General features: G+C 34.6%; 1 protein-coding gene across 1 annotated transcript; it reads left to right on the top strand.

Annotated features, from left to right (window-relative positions):
* The first annotated feature begins 23,640 nt into the window (after positions 1-23,640).
* LOC141706208 (heavy metal-associated isoprenylated plant protein 39-like) lies at positions 23,641-24,422 on the top strand. The gene is made up of 3 exons (XM_074509023.1): positions 23,641-23,770; positions 23,861-23,939; positions 24,032-24,422. The coding sequence occupies exons 1-3, from the start codon at positions 23,759-23,761 to the stop codon at positions 24,262-24,264; spliced, it is 324 nt and encodes a 107-aa protein (XP_074365124.1). The 5' UTR covers positions 23,641-23,758; the 3' UTR covers positions 24,265-24,422.
* Positions 24,423-26,366: the final 1,944 nt, after the last annotated feature.

The following is a 26,366-nucleotide window of genomic DNA, read 5'->3' as shown; positions in this document are numbered from 1 at the left end:
TCCCAAGTCTCGTCACTGGTGCTATATGTTGGATACTGCTTCCTGATAATAACCTAGCACAATATGCAAAAATTTAACTGATAACATATCCAGCTTACAAACAGCCATATCCCTCAGATACACCTTTGCTGTTATCTCCAAAGGCAATCAGGGGGCCAGCTTTCTCAATCCACATTTGATAGCAGGGCTCTATCTCCGGTCATATGTCTTGATGATCCACTGTCAAGAATCCACACTACCGGTTACACCTGTATACTACCCTGCACTTCAAATGGATTAGACCTTCTTCGGAACCCAAACTTGGTTGGGCCCGGCATACTTGTAGAACTGTCCTTTGTCAGGCAAAACAACATTTTTAATTTTAATTGCCTCAACTTTCTCAATGACTGAACATTTGACCTTGTAAACAGCGTTAACAAATTTCTGTTTAAGCTTAGGCACAAATGTCTCCTTTCTAGCCTTAGAAGGACTAGCAGTCTTAGACCTATCATGCTTCTTTGTTATTCACATGCTGACGAGGAGTAGTCTTATCATTAGACACATGCTTACCATTAAAATAAGCATACATCATATTAAAAGCACAAGACATACAATTAGCAACACCACATGCTTTATGAGAGTGATTAACAGCAGGCAATTTATGCATGGTAGACATGGCATTATTGTTATCCAACTCATGTGTGTCTGAGTTAGTCTCAGTTGCTTTCACAACTTTGACTGGAACTTTCGACTCACTTGACTTGGAAACAATCTTCTCATAAGCATGATCCTCAGCACGTATTTCTTCTTGAATAACAGAAGAGGTCGCATCAAATGGTTCAGCAATTGATGCTTTATAGAGGGGTTCATCAACACCCTTAAGCACATGTGGTACTTCCCTCCCTTTAGCACAGACATGAGGAGGGGAGTTTATGCCTAATTCTCCAATAGCAGCATTGTAATCATATCCTATTCCAGATGTTTGATTAACAGCTTGCTTACTGTAGAACTCTTTAGCCTTCGAACAAGAATTGAAGTAGGCTCTAACCTTAGTCTCAAGACCGGTGATCTTGTCTTTGAGAATAGTTTCGAGTTTTCTATAACAGTCAACTCTATTCTCTAGAAAAGATACATGTTCTTTTAATTTGTCTTGATTAATGTGCACAAGTCTTAATTCATTGACCTCTTTCTCAAGGTCTGTGATCTGTAAACTTAACAGTTCATTATCACGACGTGCACAATCTAAGTTACCTCTTAGATGATAAACCATTTCAGCATCAGAAAGTTTTACCTCTATTCTTGACGATGAAGCTTTTCCATCAATAGCCATAAGAGCAAGATTTCCTTCATCTTCATCTTCACTGTCAGTATCATCCCAGCTTCTTCCCTTTGCCAGATAAGCCCTTTCAGAGTTCTTTCTTACTTGCTTTGGCTTCCTACATTCTGTGGCAAAGTGTCCCAACTCATTGCAGTTATAGCATCTAATGGTGCTTCGATCAACCATCCCTGTTTTGTACCCACCACTGCTGGTGTTAGAGGATGAAGATCCACCTTTCTGGAATTTGTTGTAGTTGGACTTGTACTTAAGCTTGGGATTCCTCCTGAATCTGACATGGGAGAATCTCTTGACAATTTGGGCCATTGATTCATCTTCCAATTGCTCCAGCTCTTCCAAGGAATAAAAATCATCACTTGATTGATTTGTAGTAGGAGGATCATATTCTGCTACTAACTCATTTTCCTCACCCTTGGAAAACTGTACCATTCTTTCTAACTGTTGAGATTGTTGTTGTTGTTGACCTTCAGCTACAAGTGCAGTAGATGTGCTGACCATTCTATCCTTCCCGTAGACTTCCTTCTGTTGAATCTGCTCCAACTCATAGGTTTTTAACACTCCATAGAGCCTGTCCAAAGAAATCTCACTCAGATCTCTAGCTTCTCTAATGGCAGTGATTCTATGTTCAAGATGAGCTGGCAGTGTTAAAAGGAACTTTTTGTTGACCTCCCTGATTGAATAATACTTTCCATTGATGTTCAGGTTGTTGATCAACGCATTGTACCTCTCAAACACTTCAGTAATTCCTTCTCCTGGATTTGATTTGAAATGTTCATATTCAGAGGTTAGGATTTCCAACTTGTTCTCCCTAACTTCCTCTGTGCCTTCATTAATCACCTCAATAGTTTCCCACATGTGTTTAGAATTTTTACAGTTCATCACATGTCTGTTCATCAAGGGATCAAGGGAATCAATTAATATTAATTGAAGGCTGGCATCCAAGGAGGCTTCTTCCTTCTCAGCAGGAGTAAAATCTTCAGGCTCTTTTGGATAGGTTCTAGCTTCAGTAGTCACCACACCATCTATTATTACCTCCGGTTCAATAACCATCGGAGTTTTTATACCCTTCTTTAACATGTTTGAATATTTGGGATTTGCAACTTGTAAAAATAATAGCATCTTCTTCTTCCACATGATATAATTCTCTTTATCAAATTGTGGAATTTTAACGGTTCCAACTTTATGTGAAGTCATTATGAATTTTTGAATAAATAAAAATTCAAGGAGTTGAAAAATCACAAAAGTCTAGGATCTTGATTTGTTCGTTAATCAGAAGGCTCTGATACCAATTGTTGGGTCCCAATGTGTTTGTAGAAGGGGGGTTGAATACAAACGTTACCAAATAATCGAATAAAATGCGGAATAAAAAATGTGAAACAAAATTCAAGTTAAATAAAAATATTATTAAACTTGAAATGTGTTACAACAACTGTATCGATTACAAGGTATTAATCTCAAATTAATTATCACAAATCTAGAATAAATTCGACATGAACTTTTTCTATTTTTGTAATAAAAAGATTCAAATGCTAAACGCAATTTGAGATTAAGTTCTAGGGATTTTAATCCGCTAGATTGATATACAAGAACAAGATAAAGATTTCTAGTGGATTAGATTTAACATTACAATCTAGAAATTATGATCTTGAATAAAGCAGATGAAGGATGTTATATTTTTCAGAGGCGGCTGCTCTTTTTTCTTGTCTTCTGATTGAGTTATGTTTTTAAAGAAAAGTCTTCTGCTTCTATTTATCAACAGCTGAGTTAATTGAATTGGAATGACAATCCTTTAAGCTTGTATGACTTTTGGTAGGACAATTGAATGAACTAGCAAGACAATCTGAATGAACTAGCAAGACAATCAGAATGAACTAGCAAGACAATCACCCTCCTAGAGTAACTTTCGGTGAGACAATCTAAAATGGCCTAGCATGACAATCGGTATGACAATCCTGATTGTCATGCTAGTTCATTTTCAATTGTCTTGCTGATTTAAAGCTTAAATTTAATCCAATTAAACTTCTGAAAATTCCTAAAATTCCTAGAATTAATTCAGAATTAATTAATCAATTAATTCAATTAATAAATAAATTATTCTTCGCAGATATAATTTATTTTCTTAATTAAATTAGATGACTCAATTAATTAATAGAGAATTAATTCTAGTCTTGAGCAGCAACCATTCTTCTGCAAATCTTCTGAAAATCACTGAAAATTATGAATCAATTCCACCACTTCAACGTTGACACTCGATGTACTGTCTGGTTCATGAGTGACTAACTTCCGTGACGTTTCTTCATGTCTTGACTCTGACACTTTGATTTTCTTCAGATTAAATTCCTTGTAATTAATTGATACTCTGACGAGATCTCTGTCACTTGATTAAATCCACGATCTTGACTTATATCACTGAGGCATGATCAATTTCTTGAACTTCTTCCAGTGAATTAATTCCTCAAGTCTGTAGATGAACCTTGTCTCTGAATCCTTTGACATATATTACTTTGCGAGATCTCTCTGATGGTAGATCCACTATTTACTTATTACATTCTTATTTGAGTTGAGTTGAATCCTCGAATATACAAATAGGTCTATGACATATGACTTACAACTACATTAGACTATCTTGATTCATAAAGCTCTAATCATATTACATTGAGTATTGAGCTAATTGATTTCAGTTGTCTTCTCTTCTGACTTCACCTTCTTCTAAATCTTGAAGCAACTCTTTGTCAAAGACACGATCCTTTTCTGAAGTGAAGCTTGTTGGTCTGACTGGTTGAACTCCAACTGACTTCAGCTTATTCTTGATGTGATTGTACCTTTTAATATTCTTTTCACAATAAGCTTGAATCAAATCAGCAGCTTGAGTCTTCAACATGGATGAGTATCCAGCAGTTCTTAAATGATGTTCCATCCAGACCAGATGCTTAGCTGAGTAGTCTTTAAGAGATTGTGCATCTAGCTGACAGATTTGAAGACAATCAGACTTAAAGAATCTCACCTGATGAGGATTGTTGACCACTTGAGGACTAGCCCTGCTGGCAAACTCTTTAAGCCTTTCTCGAAGAACTTCATTCAATTCTGAGCTTCTTTTTACCTTGTTGAGAAGAACCCAAGTCTCTGACAAAGAACGATTCTCAAACATATGAAGTGACACCTTGAAAGATCCTTCACTCTGACAATATACAAAAATGCTCATCTCATTTAGGGATCTATCAAAAGCAGCTGTGATCCTTGAGACTTCAGTCTTGATAGCATTCATGTACATGTCATTGTTAGGATTTGAGATTTCCAGCTTGTCAAGAAGATGTAGGAACTGCCTATCATTGTTAGTGCTCAGCTGAGGCATATCAAGTACTCTCCTAGCTTCATCCCATTTTTCACCAATCTTCAGTCTGACATCTCTTCTCCTTTCTTGAGCCTTAATGTCATGAAGACGTTGCTTTTGAAGAGTTTCTGTTCTTTGTATGTCTTTCCTCATATCAATGATCTGGGAGACCTTTTTGAGTTCAGCTTCTTTTCTTTTCATCTCTGACTGCTGCTGCTGAAACTCTTTCTCAAAGATAGGATCCACTAAAGCTTCCTCTTCCCAATCTCCAAAATCACTTTCCTCTTCAGCTTCAAATAAACCATCTTTATCTTCCAAGACTGGTTCAGTGGGAATGTCAAAAATGTCAAAGTCATCTTGTTCTCCACTGTAATAGACATCATCAGCCTTTCCTTTGTCCCCAGCAGAGGTATCTTTTTCTTTCCCCTTTCCACTACTCCCTTTCCACTACTCCCTTTCTTCTCCCCCTTAGTTGAGGGATCCTCTACTGATTTTCCCTTAGATCCTTCATGACCTCCATCACCTCCCGAGCCTGAGCCTCCACCAGACGGCCCTTCAAAGTAAGTCCTTCGTTCTTCATTGGGACAGTGAGAATTTTTGATCATGTAGTGCAGGTGCTTCATCCCTTCATTCAGATGTTCCATACCTGTCTCTATCTTCAGAAATCTAGAGGAATCCAGTGAATGATTCATTTCAACCAAATCTTCAAGAGAAGTCATCCTTGTATGTAGAGAGCAGAAGTCAGAAATGTCATCAGCTGATAAAGTTGGAGTTTCCTGAATGGAATTGAGCTTTGGTGTGACAGTGTTCTTGAGATCTGAGATATCATTCCTTATGAGTGCCAGCTGATTGTTGACAGAGGTGGAAGAAGAAGACCGTTCAACCACTTGTGCTTTGAATGCTTGAGCTTCAGCTTGGCTTTTAGCAAATTCTTCTTTTAGGGCAGCAATTTGAGCTAACAGGTTTACAGTATCAGTGTCTGTGTGTGCTCTCACCTGAATTTCACTCGTGTTTGGTTCACTCACCTCACGTGCTTGTGTTTCTCTCAATATAATTGCTCGTGAGGAGTCTTCCTGTTGCTGTTCTTCTGTACCTGCAGTTAAAATCACCCTAGCCTCTTCAAGAGAGGTCAGTGGTGGTGCAATGGGAATTCGCGAGTCCCGATCCTCAGTCAAACCTATCATTTCATGTGAAATAGATGTCTGAATTGCTTCAGGGATAGATTGACCGAGTTGCCCTCCACTTTCTCCAGATAAATCTGCGAGTGGAGAATCCCTTGAGGGAGCCAGAGGTGTTTGATCTGGGAGAGGAGAAAATGACTCTATTAAGGGTGGCTGAGAGTCAGATTTTCCCTCAGAAGCATGTGACTGCTCTTCTGCCGTAATTATGGCAGGCACTGTAACAGACTCTATGTGCGCTCCTCGCTCTGTGTCCTGAGTATCATCTGTGGGTATGTATGGTTCCATTGTGAGTAATGGAATTGTGCTTGACTCAGTACAAGATGTCATGGCCCTATGGCAAATTTCAATAGAATCATCCTGTTGAGAGAATGTCTCTAGTAACTGTTCATTGGCCATTTCAAAGTCCATGTCCTGTTGGGAGGACAAGGATGGGCTTTCAGATGCCTCAGTATAAGTTCTTCTTTTCTTTGGAGGAGGCAGAGCTGAGGGTTCACTCACATTTAACAATACACTACTTCCTATTAATCTTCTGGGTAACATTTTAGACAGTGGGGGAGAGGTTGAGATAGAATGTGACTCTGTGTTTGGCTCTATGACCTGGGATTGAAGCTGTGGTTCTACAACTTCATGGTCAGCCCTATTAACCACTGGGGGTCTTTCAACAGAAGTAGGAGTGGAGTGAGGGTGAGGAATTACTACCTGTAATGGAAGAACATCTGATGTTGGAGGAGCCTGGGTGGCTTGAACCACTGGAGGTTGAGGTTGTTGTTCATGACCGGGAAGATTGAAAATAGGTAAAGGAATATAGGTGGCCATGAAAGCAGATACAAGTACTGGAACTTGCATGAATTTGAAGGTTGTGTCTTGGCGGGTGTAAATCTTTTTGCTTACCGGAGGGGGTTCGGTTACTGCGGAGTTAGCAAAAAGGGCTTTGTGCTCAGGTGTGAGAAGATGATCTGCTATAAGCATGAGAAAATGAGCATAGTAACATGATACCCTACGATTTGTAGAATAATCACGTAAAGCAGTAGTGAGACGTCTCAAGAGAATGGGAAAAAGTAGTTTGCCAAAATTGATCCTTTGATTGAAAACAACCGCAAGACCAATATACTACAGAGTGGAAGTGATGTTGTGAAAGTTGGATTTAGTGCAGTTGGCAAACACTTTAGAAAGTGTATCGAAGAAAATATCCCATTCAGACACCAAATTGGATTTTGAAAGTTTGGTTAAATTGATCACCCCCTGATAGTGAATAGCATGGAAAAAGTTTGTGATATCATTTTCAGAGGGTAAATTACAGAAATTGTCCAATGGAAAATTTAACGCCTGATTGACTACTGTTTCATCAACCACATACTGTGTGTTTGCCACGGTGAATGAAAAAGATTTTGAATCATCGGCCACAGTAGAGGTTGTGCAAATCAGTCTAAGCAGATCGACATTTAAAATAACATTTGATTTAATAGCAGAGCTAACAATCGAATGGTCATTTAAAAATCTAATCCAAGGCTTAAATTTTTCCACATCACATTTTTCCGGATTAAAATAACCAACCTGATTATGCGCGACAATTTGGAAATTGAGAGCCATTTAAAATAATAATAAGACACACACTTTCAGAATTTTAAGAATAATATTAAGAAAATTCGAATTAATTAAATTAATTTAATAATTCGAATTAAATTAATTATAATCGAAAAATTTAGACAAAAATGTATCTCGTTAAAATTCTTAACTCACAAACGCAGATTTGAAAAGCCAAAAGACACAAAACAGAAATTAAAATTTAAATCAAAAAATACCCAAAATCAACAAACACAATGATTAAAAAAAATTTTGAAAAAATTTTGGCAGCACTCCTGTATGTATATATATGTAAGTATATATCACAGGAGTGATGATTTAGATTGCTGAGTAAAGACTCGAGCAAAGGAGAATCAAAGGCAGTTGAAATTGTTTTTGATCGAAGAGAGAGAAGAGAGAAAAAAAAACTGTTGAATTTTTTTTTTTGAAAAACTGAAGAAAATGAACTGATGAATCTAAAAACACACACAAAAACATGTTAAGTAGTATAACTGGTATGATAATCGAATTGTCATACCGATTGTCACACCAGCTTAAAGACAGAAAAAAAAACAAATAAAACAAAACAAATAAAAATAAATAACTGGTATGACAATCTGATAGTCATACTGATTGTCATACCAGTACAAAATAAAACAATATAATTCTGATATTAATTTTATTACTGGCATGACAATCAATATTCATACCGATTGTCTTGCCAGTTATAAAATTAATCAGATTTAAAAAAAAACAATCATTATTACTAAAATGACTTTCAGCAAGACAATTTCAATTGTCTTGCCGATTGTCATTCTAGAATAAGAAAAAAATAAGTATTAACAGATTTATATATACATGTGTACTGAAATGATTTTCAGCAAGACAATTTTAATTGTCTTGCCGATTGTCATTCCAGTAGAAAGACTATATATATTATTTACAGAATATATTAACAAATATGGAAAACTGAAGTAAATTCTTATATTAATAGTAAAAATTCAGAAAATATTTACAAAACAAAGACAATATTTCAGAATTAATTATTTTTATTTCAAAAATAGATTTCTGTTGAATTTTAGCAAATAAAATTCATAGAAAAATATTTTTAGAGAAAATAAAATATTCTGAGATATTTGAAGTTAACAAGTCGAGTAAATAAAACAGATAAGATAATAAAAATTCCATAGAAATAAGCAGGAAATATGATAGAATGATAAAACAAATTTGTAAATGAATTTTTCATTTATGAAAAATTCATTTGTAAATTCATTCAAGAACAGATCTCAGATATTAACTAAATTAATCACTAAAACTATTCAACATGCCCAATTTACCAACTAATCTGGTAAATGTGGATTCATCAAGTGGTTTAGTGAAAATATCTGCTATTTGTTCTTCTGTTGGAACAAAGAATAGTTCAACAGTACCATTCATGACGTGCTCTCTAATAAAATGATACTTGATGTCAATGTGCTTTGTCCTCGAGTGCTGCACAGGGTTGTTGGTGATGGCTATTGCACTTGTATTGTCACATAAAATAGGAATTTTGTTCAATACAGAGCCATAGTCCCGTAGCTGGTTCCTAATCCACAAGATCTGAGCACAGCAGCTTCCAGCAGCAATATATTCAGCCTCGGCCGTTGAGTTAGAAACTGTTTGCTGTTTCTTGCTGTACCATGAGACTAGCCTGCTTCCTAGGAATTGACAACTTCCTGAGGTGCTTTTCCTATCAACAACACTTCCTGCGTAATCTGAATCTGTATATCCAACAAGGTTAAAACCAGATTCTTTAGGGTACCAAATACCTAGATTTGGTGTTCCCTTAAGATATCTTAAGATTCGTTTAACAGCAACGAGATGAATATCTCTAGGATCCGCTTGGAACCTTGCACATAAGCATGTAGCATACATAATATCTGGTCTACTTGCAGTAAGATAGAGTAACGAGCCAATCATACCTCTGTAGCTTATGACATATACCTTAATGGAGTTTTCACATGGTCCAAGCTTGACAGCTGTAGTTGATGGAGTCCTTGCTGATGCAGAATCCTCTAGATTGTACTTTTTGAGGAGTTCCTTGAGATACTTGGACTGACAAATAAATGTTCCATCTAACCTTTGATTTACTTGTAATCCAAGAAAGAACTTCAGCTCTCCCATCATGCTCATTTCAAACTTGCTGTGCATTAACTTAGCAAATCTCTTACAGAGATTATCATTAGTAGACCCAAATATTATATCATCCACATAGACTTGGACTAATATAGTATCATTCTTATGTTTTTTAGAAAAGAGAGTTTTGTCTATGACACCTCTAATAAAGCTATTTTCAATAAGAAATTCAGAGAGAGTGTCATACCATTTTCTTGGAGACTGTTTTAGCCCATAGATAGCCTTGAAAAGAAAGAAGACAAAATCCAAATGATTTGGATCTTCAAAACCAGGAGGTTGCTCTACATATACCTCTTCATCTAGCTTTCCATTCAGAAAGGCGCTCTTGACATCCATTTGATAAACTTTAAAGTTTGAGAATGCTGCGAATGCCAGAAATATCCTGATGGCCTCAAGTCTAGCCACTGGAGCATAGGTTTCATCATAATCAATGCCTTCAGCTTGAGAATACCCTTTTGCTACCAGTCTTGCCTTGTTTCTTGTAACCACACCATCTTCATCTAGTTTATTCCTGAATACCCATCTAGTACCAACAGCTTTCTTGTGTGTAGGTCTAGGTACTAGTTTCCAGACTTTTTGACTTTCAAACTGATTGAGCTCATCTTGCATAGTAATCACCCAATCTGGATCAGTTAGTGCTTCTTCAATCTTCTTAGGTTCCATCTCAGAAAGAAATCCTGAGAACAGACACTCATTTTGAGTAGCACGTCTAGTTCTGACTCCAACATCTGGATCACCAATAATCAACTCAAAAAGGTGAGCTTTATTCCAGACAGTCTGTCTTGGAAGATTTGATCTTGATGATTCGCCTTGAAATTCATTGTGATGTTGTGTCCTACTAGATGATCCTTCAGCATCTCCCCCTGAGTTGTTGCCATGTTGACTTGAAGATTCTCCATCAGTAGCAGTGGTATCTACATTGTTGCCAAAGTTTCCATCACTATTACCTTGAGTATCATCAAGATTAACAGGTTCTTCACCAGCAATAACCTCAGGTTCTTGACCATGTTCTGATTCTAAATCTGACATATCATCAAACTTCAGTTTCTCAGAAGGATCTTCAGTTTGGATACTAGGGAGTTTAGTGTCATCAAATGTAACATTGACACTTTCAGTTACTTTGTGTTGATCAATGATATACACTCTGTATGATCTTCTTCCATATCCCACAAAAATACCCTCAAATGCCTTTGCCTCGAATTTACCACGACGCTCATCTCCATCCTTGAGTACGAAGCATCTGGCACCAAATACATGAAAGTATTTGATAGAAGGTTTCTGTTCATTCAAAATCTCATAAGGAGTTTTCATGAAGTCTTTGTTGATTAGAGTTCGATTCTGAGTATAACATGCAGTATTGACAGCTTCAGCCCAAAAGTACATTGGAAGACCGGATTCACTTAACATCGTTCTTGCAGCTTCAATCAATGTACGATTCTTCCTTTCTACCACTCCATTTTGCTAAGGGGTTCTAGGAGCTGAAAATTGTCTGGTAATCCCTTTGTCTGTACAGAATTCATTGAGAAGTGCATTCTTGAATTCTGTCCCATTATCTGACCTTATTGCTCTAACAGGGACGTTAGAATCTAACTCAATCATCTTGATATGATCAATCACAACTTGTGGTGTTTCATCCTTAGAGTGAAGAAATAAAACCCACGTATACTTGGAATAGTCATCAACTATCACAAGACAGTAACACTTCTTTGACATCGAAAGGACATTAACTGGTCCAAATAAATCCATGTGCAATAATTGCAGAACACCAGTTATGGAAGATGTGTTAGTGCCTCTGTGACTTGCTTTCTTTGACTTTCCTTTCTGGCAAGCCTCACATAGTCCTTCTGGAGAGAATTCCAGCTGAGGCAGACCTCTTACCAATTCTCTTTTTACAAGAGAATTCATTGTTTTGAAATTGAGATGAGAAAGTCTCTTGTGCCATAGCCAACTCTCATCTGACGATGCCTTTGCATAGAAGCAATTGACTTCAGGATTGCTTCCAGAGTTCATGTCAGCTACGAACAGATTTCCTTTCCGGATTCCCATTAAGGAGGGTTTTTCACTTTTCTTGTGCAGAATCTGACACTTCAGCTTGTCGAATAAAACATTGTAGCCGTTGTCACAGAACTGACTAATGCTAAGCAGATTGTGTTCAAGTCCTTGCACAACATATACATTTTCAATGATAACATTTCCAGCTAGCAAACAGCCATATCCCTCCGTTAAACCTTTGCTGTTATCTCCAAAGGTAACAACTGGGCCAGCTTTCTCAACCACATTTGATAGCAGGGCTCTATCTCCGGTCATATGTCTTGACGATCCGCTGTCAATAATCCACACTACCGGTTGTACCTGTTTAATGCCCTGCAATACAAATGGATTAGACCTTCTTCGGAACCCAAGCTTGGCTGGGTCCGGCATACTTGTAAAATTGGCCTTTATCAGGCAAAACAACATTCTTAATTTTAATATTCTCAACATTCTCAATGACTGAACATTTGACCTTGTGAACAGCCTTGACAAAATTTTGTTTACGCTTAGGCACAAATGTCTCCTTTCTAGCTTTAGGAGGACTAGCAGTCTTAGACCTATCATGCTTTCTATTATTCACATGCTGACGAGGAGTAGTCTTATCATTAGAAACATGTTTACCATTAAAATAAGCAAACATCAGATTAAAAGCACAAGACATACAATCAGGAACACCACATGATTTATGAGAAGGATTAACAATAGGCAACTTATGCATGGTAGACATGGCATTTGTGTTATCCAACTCATGTGTGTCTGAGTTAGTCTCAGTTGCTTTCACAACCTTGACTGGAACTTTTGACACACTTGACTTGGAGACAGCTTTCTCATTAGCATTATCTTCAGCACGGATTTCTTCTTGAATAATAAAAGAGGTCTCATCAAATGGTTCTGCAATTGATTCTTTATAGAGGGGTTCATCAACACCCTTAAGCACATGTGGTACTTCCCTGCCTTTAGCACAGACATGAGGAGGGGAGTTTATGCCTAATTTTCCAATAGCAGCATTGTAATCATAACCTATACCAGATGTTTGATTAACAGCTTGCTTATTGTAAAACTCTTTGGACTTCGAACAAGAATTAAAGTAAGCTTTAACCTTAGCCTCAAGACCAGTGATCTTGTCTTTAAGAATAGTTTCAAGTTTTCTATAACAGTCAACTCTATTCTCTAGAAAAGACACTTGATCTTTTAATTTATCTTGATTAATGTGTACAAGTCTTAATTCATTGACCTCTTTCTCAAGGTCTTTGATTTGTTGATTTATTCAATTCATTATCACGACGAGCACAATCTAAGGAACCTCCTAGATGATAAACTAATTCAGCATCAGTAAATTTTACCTCTTTTCTTGACGATGAGGTGCTTGCATCACTAGCCATGAGAGCAAGATTCCCAACTTCTTCATCTTCACTGTCAGTATCATCCCAGCTTCTTCCCTTTGCCAGGTAAGCCCTTTCAGATTTACTCTTCTAATTAGAATCGTAAGAGTTCTTCCTAGCTTGTTTTGGCTTCCTGCATTCTGTGGCAAAGTGTCCCAACTCGTTGCAGTTGAAACATCGAATGGTGCTTCGATCAACCATCCCTGTTTTATACCCACCACTGCTGGTGTTAGAGGATGAAGATCCACCTTTCTGGAATCTGTTGTAGTTGGACTTGTACTTGAACTTGGGATTCCTTTTGAATCTGACATTTGAGAATCTCTTGACAATCAGGGCCATTGACTCATCCTCCAATTGCTCCAGTTCTTCCAAGGAATAATAATCATCTCCTGATTGATTTGTAGTAGGAGAATCAAATTCTGCTACTATCACATTATCTTCAACCTTGGAAGACTGTACCATTCTTTCTGACTGTTAAGATTGTTGTTGATATTGTGGTTGTTATTGTTGTTCATCAGCTACTAGAGCAGTAGACGTGCTGACCACTCTTCCTTTCCCGTAAACTTCCTTCTGCTGAATCTGCTCCAACTCATAAGTCTTTAACACACCATAGAGCCTTTCCAAAGAAATCTCACTCAGATCTCTTGCTTCTCTTATGGCAGTGATTCTATGTTCGAGATGAGTTGGCAGTGTTAAAAGGAACTTTTTGTTGACCTCCCTGATGGAATAGTATTTACCATTAATGTTCAGGTTGTTGATCAATGCATTGTACCTCTCAAACACTTCAGTGATTCCTTCCCCTGGATTGGATTTAAAGTATTCATACTCAGAGGTTAGGATTTCTAGTTTGTTCTCCCTAACTTCCTCTGTGCCTTCATTAATAATCTCAATAGTTTCCCAGATATGTTTGGAATCTTTACAATTCATCACATATCTATTCATCAAGGGATTAAGGGAATCTACTAAGATTAATTGAAGGCTAGCATCCAGGGAGGCTTCTTCTATTTCAGCAGGAGAGAAGTCCTCAGGATCCTTCACATAAGTTCTCGCTTGGGTGATCACCACATCATTTTCTATTACCTCTGGTTCAATAATTATAGGAATTTTTGGACCCTTCTTTAACACTTGCAAATATTTGGGATTAGCAACCTGTAAAAACAGTAACATCTTCTTCTTCCACATAACATAATTTTCTTTATCGAAAAGTGGAATTTTAACGGTTCCAACTTTTTGTGTAGTCATTATGAATTTTTGAGTGAATAAAAAATTCAAGAAGTGAAAGAAACACAAAAGTCTAGGATCTAGATTTGTACGTTAATCAGAAGGCTCTGATACCAATTGTTAGGTCCCAATTTATTTGTAGAAGGGGGGTTGAATGCAAACAATACCGTTTAAGCGAATAAAATGCGGAATAAAAAAAATGAAACAAAATTCAAGTTAAATAAAACTTTTATTAAACTTGAAAGGTGTTACAACTACGGTATCGGTTACAAGGGATTAATCTCAAATCAATTATTACAAATCTAGAATAAATTCGACATGAACTTTTTCTATTTTTGCAATTAAAAGATCAAATGCTAAATACGATTTGAGATTAAGTTCTAGGAATTTTAATCCGCTAGATTGATACACAAGAACAAGATAAAGATTTCTAGTTGATTGGATTTAACTTTACAATCTAGAAATTTAATCTTGAAGAAAGCAGATGAAAAATGAAAATGTTTTGCCTTTGTTTTCTGCTTCTTTTTCTCTTGACTTGTGTGTTCTGTGTGTTGAATAATTGCATGAATAACTTCTGCTGTGTTTTGTTGTTTAAGTAAACAAAACCATCTAGTTTACTCAGCAAGACTTTCGGCAAGACAATCAAATGAACTGGTATGACAATCCATTTGAACTGGTAGGACTTTCGGTGAGACTATCCTTTTGAACTAGCAAGACAATCCCAATAGCTAGCAAGACAATCAGAATGAACTAGCAAGACTTTCGGTATGACTATCAATTGTCATACCGATTGTCATAGTAGTTCAAATCAAATTGTCTTACTGAATTATTAATAGATTTTAATCTAATAATAATTCTGAAAATCCTTAATATTAATTCTGAATTAATTAATCAAATAATTCAATTAATCAATAAATTAATCTTTGCAGATATAATTTATTTTCTTAATTAAATTATATGACTTAATTAATTAATAGAAAATTAATACTAATCTTGAGCAGCAACCATTCTTCTGAAAATCTTCTGAAAATTACTGTCAATTATGAATCAATTCCACCACTTCAATGTTGACACTCGATGTACTGTCTGGTTCATGAGTGACTAACTTCCGTGACGTTTCTTCAAGCCTTGACCTTGATACTCTTGATTTTCTTCAGACTAAATCCTTGTAATTAATTGATACCCTGACGAGATCTCTGTCACTTGATTAAATCCACAATATTGATTTATATCACTGAGGCTTGATCAATTTCTTGAGCTTCTTCCAGTGAATTAAGTCTTCAAGTCTGTAGATGAATAATGTTCCTTAACCCTTTGACATATGTTACTTTGTGAGATCTCTCTGACGATAGATCCACAATTTACTTATTACATTCTTATTTGAGTTGAGTTAAATCCTCGAATATACAAATAGGCTATGCCATATGCCTTTCATATTTCATGTTTAGTTTTCAGATCTTAAAAAACAGGAAATATCAGTACTTACTGGAATCAGTACTTACTGGAAGTCAGAACTTAAGGATATCAGGACTTAGTTTATCAGAAGATAAATATCAGAAGATGGATATCATAACTTAAGTACGGAAGGACTAACAGTTAAGGAAGGAAGCTGATTTACAGGAAAGAAGATCGAGACTAATACAAAAAAAAAGATATGCATGGAAAGAGTTAGAGGACTTAAAGAATTATATAAGATATATGATTGATATATTTTACGAGATGAAATTATATTCCATATCAATTAGAAGTTATCTTGTAACTGTGTACTCTATAAACACAAACATAGGTTTGCACTATATGTGTTATCATTATCGAGAACATCATACATTGTAATCTAGCAGCTCTCGTGATATTTGTTCATCACTGAGAGAGAACAGTTCCATTGTAACAGAGTTCATTATATTGAATATATTTGTTTACTGTTACTTGTATTCGGAATTGATTTGATTGTATTCTACACTATATTCAACCCCCTTCTACAGTATTGTGTGACCTAACACGATAGAATCATAATTAATAATCCAAATGTTTCATAATATAAACATATTAGTGTTGTCTTCAGGGCACAAACACTAACACGGATATATATTTATTCAAAGTAATTTTTCTTGGTGATACACACCTATTTTCAAAATAATTTTTTGATTGACTTATTAGTCTGTACCTACCTTAATGGTAAACCCAACATCTAAGCTTGGGTTACGGTATTGCATTTCAATTGGAAGAATATGACATTCACCGGAGCCCCCGTGATACGATGATTAGTCATATAACGATAAATATTTATTGTTTTCTACATGTAGAATGACGACTATCATACATCAAGTTGTCACCCTTTCCGCATTCGGGCATATTATGTATGGCCCATATATCCAGGCTTTCTACATACTTCACATATTTACATGTGGCACACCAGTAGTCGCTCCAGTACACAAAGTACTAGAGTCTACCTATAACACCCCAGTCCCACATCGAGGAGATTTGGGACTTCTGTTCAGATTATAAGGCAAAGTACTACTACTTTGTGCACCAACAAATCATGATCTTTTGGGGGCCTGTGGTGGGCTAGTCGTTCCCCAAGTTGACTGCATTCGGGACAGTATGCTTCGGCTTATTTCGGACTCGTAATCGAGATTTGACCCAGGATGTCACATATGGTATCAGAGCCAGGTTATGTGACATCTTGGGTCAAATCCCAAGTCTTTTTCGAAAACCGGATCAAGTCCCGATTATGAGTCCGAAATAAACCGAAGCATACTGTCCCAAATGTAGTCAACTTGGGTAACGACTAGCCCACCACAGGCCCCCAAAAGATCATGATTTGTTGGTGCACAAAGTAGTAGTACTTTGCCTTATAAACTGAATAGAAGTCCCAAATCTCCTCGATGTGGGACTGGGGTGTTACAAACTCCCCCACTTAAACTCCTGACGTCCTCGTCAGGCCCGAACAGACAGCCCATAGGACCAAGATCGTACCTCTCTAGCCATTGTGGGATAATACCAGCTGGTTTCGTGTCCCCACCTCCGGACCTCTTGCCATTGTGGGATAATACCACCAGCCTTCGTATCCCCACCTCCGGCAACTTGATGAATCAAGCTTTCGAGAGTCGGCTCTGATACCATATGTGACTTCCCGAGTCAAATCCCAATCCTTTTTCGAAAACCGGGTCAAGTCCCGATTACGAGTCTGAAATAAGGTGAAGCATACTATTCCGAATGCAGTCAACTTGGGTAACTACTAGCGCACCACAGGCCCCCAAAAGATCATGATTTGTTGGTGCCCAAAGTAATAGTACTTTGCCTTATAAACCGAACAGAAGTCCCAAATCTCCTCGATGTGGGACTGGGGTATTACACTACCCCTCTTTGTCCTTTAAAAAATCTTATTATAAATCTAGAACTCAAATTATATCGAAGTTCCTCAAGCGTCTTATTTGTTGATAGACACAACTCATCTCATATGTATATATATGTACTTCTGAGAATTTTCGGAGGAAGTATTGAGATAATGTGAGTTGACCGTTGTCAACGGATAAGTATTTATGGGGAAGTTTCTTTTGACATTACAGTCAAACTATTTAAAATATGCCGATAATATATTTTTCGACGATCCGTATCAGTGTGATTTTTTAAAACTCTATAAAATATTTTAAAATCGGTTTTACGATTTTTAAATCATATTTAATGATTAAATAATAATTATTAAATAATTAATCCTCGAATAGTTCTACTTTAAAGAATATTTGAAATAATATTCCTCAACTAATTTATTTTTAAGAAATTAAATTAATCTTTAGAAAATATTAATTAATTGAATTTGAAATAAAATAATCGTCGGAGAATACTTCTCCTTTTAAATGGATATCTGAAACAATATTCATTGTTCGAGTAATTAAATATAGTTTAGGGAATACAATTTTTGGAAATCTTTTTAAATAAATTCGAGGTTTTTAATACTTTGCAAAGGGACCGAGTCCCTCGGAACAAAACAGTTACAGACTTTAATTGTCCAAAACATCTCCGGGATGATTCCCGGGTTTTTAATTAATAAAAGCTGACGACTCTCGGTCTATAATATATACGCCATGCTACTCGCTAACATTAACATTTCTCAAATATCAGCACCTTCGGAATATTTCCGGGTTTTTATAAACTTACCCCGACCGACTCTTGGCCTAAATATATCATTTCAAATATGATGTTTTTACTATACCAAAATTATCATATCTTATGATTCAATATATAAAAATTTGTAAAACATCATAAAATATTCATCAAGCATATATTTCAGTATTTAAAAGTAATCACAACACAACAATTCTTAAAATGTAGGGTTTGAAAACTAGTCTAGAGTCCAAGATACGTTTTTCGACTTCCACTTGTTCTGAGTTTTCTAATCAACAAGTATCATAATCTTAATCAGTATTCTTAATCTCATCTATGACTTATTTTACTAATAAGTATAATACTTTACAATTTTCGATATTCTACCTACTCGAAATAACTATCAACCATTGGTCGCAATGGACGGTCAAAGTGGTATTCTTGAGTTAACTTTACCGAATGTTACTATTACACGACTCGCACTCCAGCATTTTTAATAAATCGAAAAATTAATATTATAATTCAAAATCACCTCGAGGAGCTTCTTGAGTGTTTGTGATATTCATAATAAAAGTTTCATTTTGATAAAATGAATTTAAATAGGTTAAAAATATTTTAAAAGTTTGGTCACTACGGAGTTTTACAATTCATACCGCTTTCACTAAAACGTTTATTTCTCTCAAGCCGTTAACTCTATTGACGCACAATTTTCGCGTGCATGATCTAGAAAAAATTTAGAATATATTATTTGAAAATGGTTTTCTTGGAATAGGGGTGAAAATTCTGAAGCAGCAGTTTAATTGCAGTGGCTAGCTACGGTCGTTTTTGGGATTCTCTCCTTCCGTGACCTTCACTCTGACATTTTTATAAAATACAAATATTAACATTTTTAGCTCATATTTTAAAGAGTAATTATCTACTGTATATTTAAGCTACTGACCAAGTTTGATAATTTTAAACTATGTTTAAGGGCCTCAAATATACCTTCAAAGTCAGCACTAGTTAGCAATTTGGTTTTTTCGACTAAGTTCACTAAAAAGAACTTTTTTCCTAATCCGTAAATAGTATCAATATGATCTTTATATGGTTACAAACTAGAAAAAAATATCTTTACAGTCATGTCCATTGGTGTTCAACAATATATGTTTTAAAGTCTGTAATTACGCTTCGAAATAGTCCTAAATCCACAAGAACATTATTACGGATAAACGCGTAACGATTTCTGGTTTAACTACGTTAAATCCATTTAACAACAACTCAATCATCAATTAAACCATACTTATAGTAAGTTCAGTTTATATACTCTATGAAAGCATGAGAAACACCAACCCATAACAATTTACTATCAAGATTTAACAATTCAAACTTCATTCTTCAAGAATCATATCTCATATGAACATGTCTTATAACTATGCTTAAAACTTAAAGAAATACAAAGGGTAGATGATGTTTATACATTTATTAAAGATTTTTAACTCTAAATGAGGGCAAAAGATCCTTAGAAAGAGGTTATTTTAGCTTTAGGAGTCTTAAACTTTCATGGAAAATCTAGAAAACAAAAAGTAATTTTCGAAGTTACTATTCACCCTCAGCTTCACACATTTTTATAAAATTAAAAACTTCATGGATGGGCTTCAAATTTGGTACGTTGATTTTCCATGATATGTAGGAGCTTTGGTTAAAATATGGTGATTTATGAATAAGTAGAACATGGAATTTGAATTTTTATTTCCTTGGTGTTCTTGAAAATCAGCATTGTGTTCTTGGAAGAGAGAGGGGTTTTTTCTTGCTTTCTAATTTGCTTCTTGAATAAGTGTTAGATTATTTGTTGTATATAATCTAGATATCCATATCTAGATCATATCTTACTAGCATGGCCAAAATTTCAAAGCCTAAACCATAGCCAAGTACTACAACCTATATGCTAGCTTACTATTCACGATAATAGGTTATTATGCTCTTTAATTGGTTACTATTTAATCACCAATCCTTGGTTACATTTCAAACTAATTAGTTTGTATGGATTTCATGGGAGGTTGCATGGGCTTGATACGTTTTATGTATTTATTTGCTTACGTGTTCGCTTGGTCGCTTATTCGTTATTATGACTAATTCTCGTAAGCGATTCGCGGGGTAATCATTTTCTTATAAATCCTTTTATGGTTTGTAATCTTGTACTTGGGTTTTAAATTTGTAAATTCTAGATTCGTGATTGTAACGTGATTCTTGTATTCCTTGATAGTTCACAAGATAAGGTTGTTTTGAAATATCGGTTTTCTTCAAAAACTAACGACTTTTACATACACACAATTAATACGTATAACCACAATATGAACTCAAAAACTTAATTTTCATATTCTAATATATTATGGGCTAAATTTTTTTTCCTCGATCGTCAAGATTACTATTCATTCGCCGTTTTAAAAAGTCTAAAAAATTTGGGTTATTACAGGTCATTAATAAAATTTTGAAAATAGTAAAACTAATAAAATACTTCCACAATAACGATACGAATCGATACATAATTAATAATAAGCACATTGAGCCATTTAATGACACGAGCTCATCAGATAGGAATGAAATATTCATAATTTTATTGCTTCTAAATTGTAAAATAACATAAACATATTTCAAAAATAAAAAAATAAATTATGAAAAATCGGGATATTACAACTTTTCATTTGGTTATCGTAGTGTTGAAGAAAAATGTGTATAAATTTATAAAACATAATATTTACTTTCTCATACATATTTAAATGTATATATTTGATATTTATATGACTATTGTAATCACAATGATACCCCGTTAAGATCATTGAAATATATAACATTCATTTTAGTGACCAATTTTAGAAAAAGAGTGAGTTGGTCCCGAAATTTATAAGGGGTTAAATATTTGATTGGTTACTCAACTGAATGTCAGATATAAATTTGATTATCAATATAATTTTCTTGAATACTTATACAACCAAATGAAAGTTCGTGTACTGGCCCGATATGCGAATATAGTGGAGCAAATCGGGGGTGTTTTGCGAGTCAATCAAGTGGCGATGAATAAGTTGTGCATCCAATACAATGGTGGCTTGAAGATGTGGCCGCGATAGTACAAGACCGCCGAAGAATCAACTTATTGGTTATCCCTGAATTTCTACGTCCAACCTAATACCAAATGTAGCTACAAATTATTATGGTCAATGCATATGATCTAGCCGTTTGTCTATATTACATACTTTGAACTAAAATGTAGTTATTTTGAACTTAGTTTTATGGTTTAAACATGTATGCATAGTTTGAACTAATGGTTTAGTTAAAATTATAATTATAATCGATATATATTTGAAGAATGATTTTGTTGTTATCTATGTAATTTATATTTTTAGCAGTAGTTGGCATGTGATTGATTTTATGTTATCAATTGTTTTGGTTTGGTATAAAAAATACAAGAAGATGTAGATGATTCGGTTGTAATTTTAAAAAAGTTGCGGGCTTAACTTGCCCATCTCAACTGAATGTACACCTAAAATCGACCGTTTTGACAATCAACAAATCCAGGAAACCCGACAAACCAATATAAACTCGACCGCATTCAAACATGCCGAACTCAAGATTTAAATAGTCAATTTTGTGTTGGTCTTTTTATGTGTTTAATCGATTTAAGTTGGTCGAGTTTAAATTACTAGCTTGAATTTGACTGTTCCAAAATCGATTAAGTAAAATGATCGTGTTTATATAAAAGTCAATCGATTTTGCTGATCGATTTTGGGATTGACATAAATCATGTGGAGGTGAAACGTGTCTTAGGCTCCCCCCACATATCCTCTAACGATACATCAAATTGGTGGGACAACCACGTCATAAAAGGCCAAATACGTGTTAAAAATGTTCTTGATCAAAATCGACCGGTCTTTACACAATACCATTCAGGATTAACCCAATGGATGCTTCCGTTTGTATTTGGACAAAACCGGACATTTGTTGAGCAAAATCGACTATTTTGCTACTCTGATTTTAACTATATTTTAATAACTACTTCATTATTAATATTGATCTATTACTACTTTTTTCTTCTCGGTAAATATTATGCATCGGGCTATATATACACCAAACTACAACCGGTTAACCAAGGTTATTAAAATTTGTCGAGAACAGGGTACAATAACAAACAATTTGTGTGTTACCTCTTGCCTGTCGGGTTCCAATTTGTTCCCACCGTCAAGAAAAAACAGCAAACTATTTCAGTCCACTGCGTTGAATGGACACAAATAACATAATTAGACTTCTTAGATTAATCAAATGTACGGGGATCCGCAATAAAAAGACAATATAATTGAAAGTAACATATTTCATTTATTAGGGTAGACATTTTATATCTTTTTTTACAAACAAATCTCCTGAATTATCTGTTCACAAATTTTGCAGCCAGAATTTTCAAAGATGTCACGTGGAAAACCCGAATCCTTTCACATATCATCATTAATTAGTTACTCTGCTACATTGTTTACGATTTACTACATTGTTTTCTTAATTGGCCGTTGCAACTTTAATCGAGCAATGCGTTGAATTGAATTGAATTGAAAATTGACCATTTCACTCCGCTACATTTCCCTAGGTTTCCAAGTTTTATTAGAGATGATGTGCTCCACTTATTTTTATTAAAAAATAAAAATAATTTTTTTAATTTATTTTACAAGTATTAATTTAATGTAATTATTCAGAAAATTAAGTTTATTTTTGAATTTATCTCTTAAATTATTATTTTTAAAGTTTAAATTCCAAAGGTATGGAACTTTTGTAACACTAAATACAACTTTATTTAACTTTTGAAAAATTTAAATTATGAATTTTAATTTATGCGCCAGACAGTCCCATTATTTTCAATTCACCGACGTTTGATATTTTCACATATATTTTTACAAATTTTGATTGAATAATTAAAATTATTACCTTTTAAAATAAATAAATAAAAATATCTATTCAACACTTATATTCACAACTTTTTTTAAAAAATAATAATTTTACATATGCAGTCAAAACTTCTAAAAATTTGTTTTTAAAATTCAAATGTCAATTATTTGAAAACGGAGAAGTTGTCTCTTGGCTTACGATTAGAATCAATGTTAAAATCAAAATGCATTTTAGATTTTAGATTGCAGTAGTCATGAATCGTATTTTTGAAAAACAACTCCAAAAATTATAATTTTTGCTATTGTTTTACATACAAATATTCTTGAAAAATACAATATTTTTTAAAATCTAAATTTATATTATAATTATTAATTAGTGAATTAATGGATTTTGAGATCGGAGAGAGAGATGTACATGTAATGTATGTATCCTTTTTCTTTACGCAAGTTTGTGTCCCACCTCAATTCCTCACCCTTAAAAGCCTGGCTTTTGGTTTCCTTTATTCAGTTTTTTCATAGTCCCATTTTTGTACTACATTATTCCGCTTCAAATGGCTCCTCAGGTATGTAATATCAATCATATTAACACACACACTACATACACTGTGCACGCATAAATATATGTCTAACTCCACCAATATTATTAATGGCAGAAAGTTGTATTGAAAGTTATGACCATGACTGATGAGAAGTCCAAGAAGAAAGCAATGGAAGCTGCAGCCGACTGTTATGGTATACATTCATATTCATAAATAAATTAAAGTTAGGTTGCATATTTCATCCAGTATCTTTTTTAGTAAGTAATATTAGAGAATATGGAACAGGAATCGATTCGATATCGGTGGACTTAAAGGAACAGAAGATAACAGTAATCGGAGAAATGGACTCGGTGGCACTTGTAAAGAGGTTAAAGAGAGTTGCAAAGGTTGATATTATCTCAGTTGGCCCTGCCAAAGAAGAGAAAAAAGAAGAAAACAAGGAAGAGAAGAAAGAAGAAAAAAAAGAAGAGAAGAAAGATGTTAAAAAGGAAGAGGTGAAAAAGGATGATAAAAAATAAGCAAAGTTACTGATTCATCTAGCTAGTATAATCTAATAATTGAAGTTTAGCAGTTAATTAAGTTGATATGCAGCTACTGCTACTACTGCTGTATATGAAATATTGAGATTTTCTTTTAATCCTTGTATGTTAAAGTAATAGGAGTACTATTTACTATCTTTTCTGTTTCTCTTTAATTTATTTATTGCAGACATGACACCTGATTAATTTGATTATCAAGAAGTGTAGTAGAGTGTATCAGAAGTTGCCCTTTTTATCCGTAAATATATATATATATATATATATATATATATATATATATATATATATACTATACTACCGTAATAAATGTAGAATTGCATGTACAGATAAATTGTTTTGGACAACTTATCCCTTGAAATCACATCCTCGACTACAGATAAATGTTTGAAGTACAGACAAATATATTCTAAGTTGGTTCATCACTTTGAAATCACAGGGGGCATTTTATCTCTACAGTATCTATACATCAATCTTATCTATACCGAAGGGCGGATTCTGAGGAGGTCAATCGGGATGTGCCCCATGAAAATTAAAAATTAACATACATGTACCTCCATAAAATTAAAATTTAATAATATTTTATTTTAATTTTATACTATAAATATATATATATTTTATAAAGTGCTCTCACTAAAAAAAATTTAGTGTCTCCTATAATACTCGTAAATCTTTCATAATTTGAATCATATTTAATTTTATTTATAAATGTATGATCGTAAATCAAAGATAAAACAATTAAAATATTAATTTTTACTATTTAAATATCCAAAAATTTCGAAAACTCTACTGAAAATGATAATTTATTTTCAATTTGGATCAGTGACGTACATGATGCCCCAGGTAAATCGGACCATGTATGCGACACATATACCATGTAACCGACACTATGTGCCCGTTTGAAATTTTTTAAAATAAGTATCTTATAATTTAAATTGAATAAGTGACTTATAAGTGATAAATTGATGAATGCTTAGAAGTTATATAAGTTTTTGGATAATTTACTTATATGTCAGAATTTTTTTTATTAAATGAACTAAAATAAATAATTTTTAAATATAATTATCTTAATTCTTATATATTAAGTTATATTAATATTTAAAAAATATATTTAAAAAATAAAATTAATAAAAAAAATAAAAAATAAGTTGAGAAAAAGTATATCGTTACTAACATTCAACTTATTAGCCAATCCAGCTTATAAGTTGGATCGACAAACACTTGTACTCTTTTTGATTTCGGGTGTGGCATGGACTCCGAGGTTATAGTATATGCAAGGTGCCTTGAAAACAATTAGCTAACTTTTGGAAGAACAATCTGGAGTACCCCGGTATAGATCCTTCATCTTCCTCTAGTAAATCCATAGAGATGCCTCCCAGAGCAGAGAGAACGGTTCGTACTTTGGCGGAAACTTTGATTTTAGGTCCCCGCTAGGAAGACTATGACTATCATTTCGTGCAATGTCTCCAGGATGCAAAACTATTAGAATATTATTATAGGGATCTATCTGAGGCATATGGGGGCACATATGGTTTAGGTTGGAGGGAGCCTTATGATAAAGCGGCCATGGATACGAGATTTTACAGCACTGCCGGGACGCGATATGCTTTTGCTCCAGTACAAAAGAATATTGATAAGAGATATACGAATGTTGATTTAGATAGGGCCTTGATGACGACCTTTAATTTGGGGGAAGGCTTTGAATAGCGATGGCCCGAGCCTAATGAGCGTGCTTATCATAGACCTCCAAATGGTTATGTTGGTATCCCCTTAGAGCACCTCAGGGGGATGAGGCTGGGGTTGCGCCAATTTACAAAAGCTTTGTGCTGGGATGTTTACGGGATCCTGTTCACCCAGCTTGCCCCGAACTCGATGAAATGGATCGGTTTATTTCTAGCTTCTTTCCATGTAAAAATCTATCTTCCCACCTCTGAACTTTTTAACCATATTTTCAAGATTAAGAAGTCCACATTGGAGACTTCTTCGAAATGAATCATTCTATGGGATGGGGATCCAGTTTTCATAGAGAGTCTTGCCTCTGAACCATACGCCAGTTTAAAAGGAGTTTCCCCGGTCCCTTTCCT

This window comes from Apium graveolens, chromosome 2 (assembly GCF_009905375.1).
Source record: "Apium graveolens cultivar Ventura chromosome 2, ASM990537v1, whole genome shotgun sequence".
NCBI classification, from domain to species: domain Eukaryota; kingdom Viridiplantae; phylum Streptophyta; class Magnoliopsida; order Apiales; family Apiaceae; genus Apium; species Apium graveolens.
This window is presented reverse-complemented; position numbering and strand designations above follow the sequence as displayed.

Bases quoted from the DNA above. Each gene is read 5' to 3' on its own strand.
- LOC141706208 (XM_074509023.1), top strand. The intron at 23,940-24,031 runs GTATACATTCAT...AATATGGAACAG, and splicing joins AGCTGCAGCCGACTGTTATG to GAATCGATTCGATATCGGTG.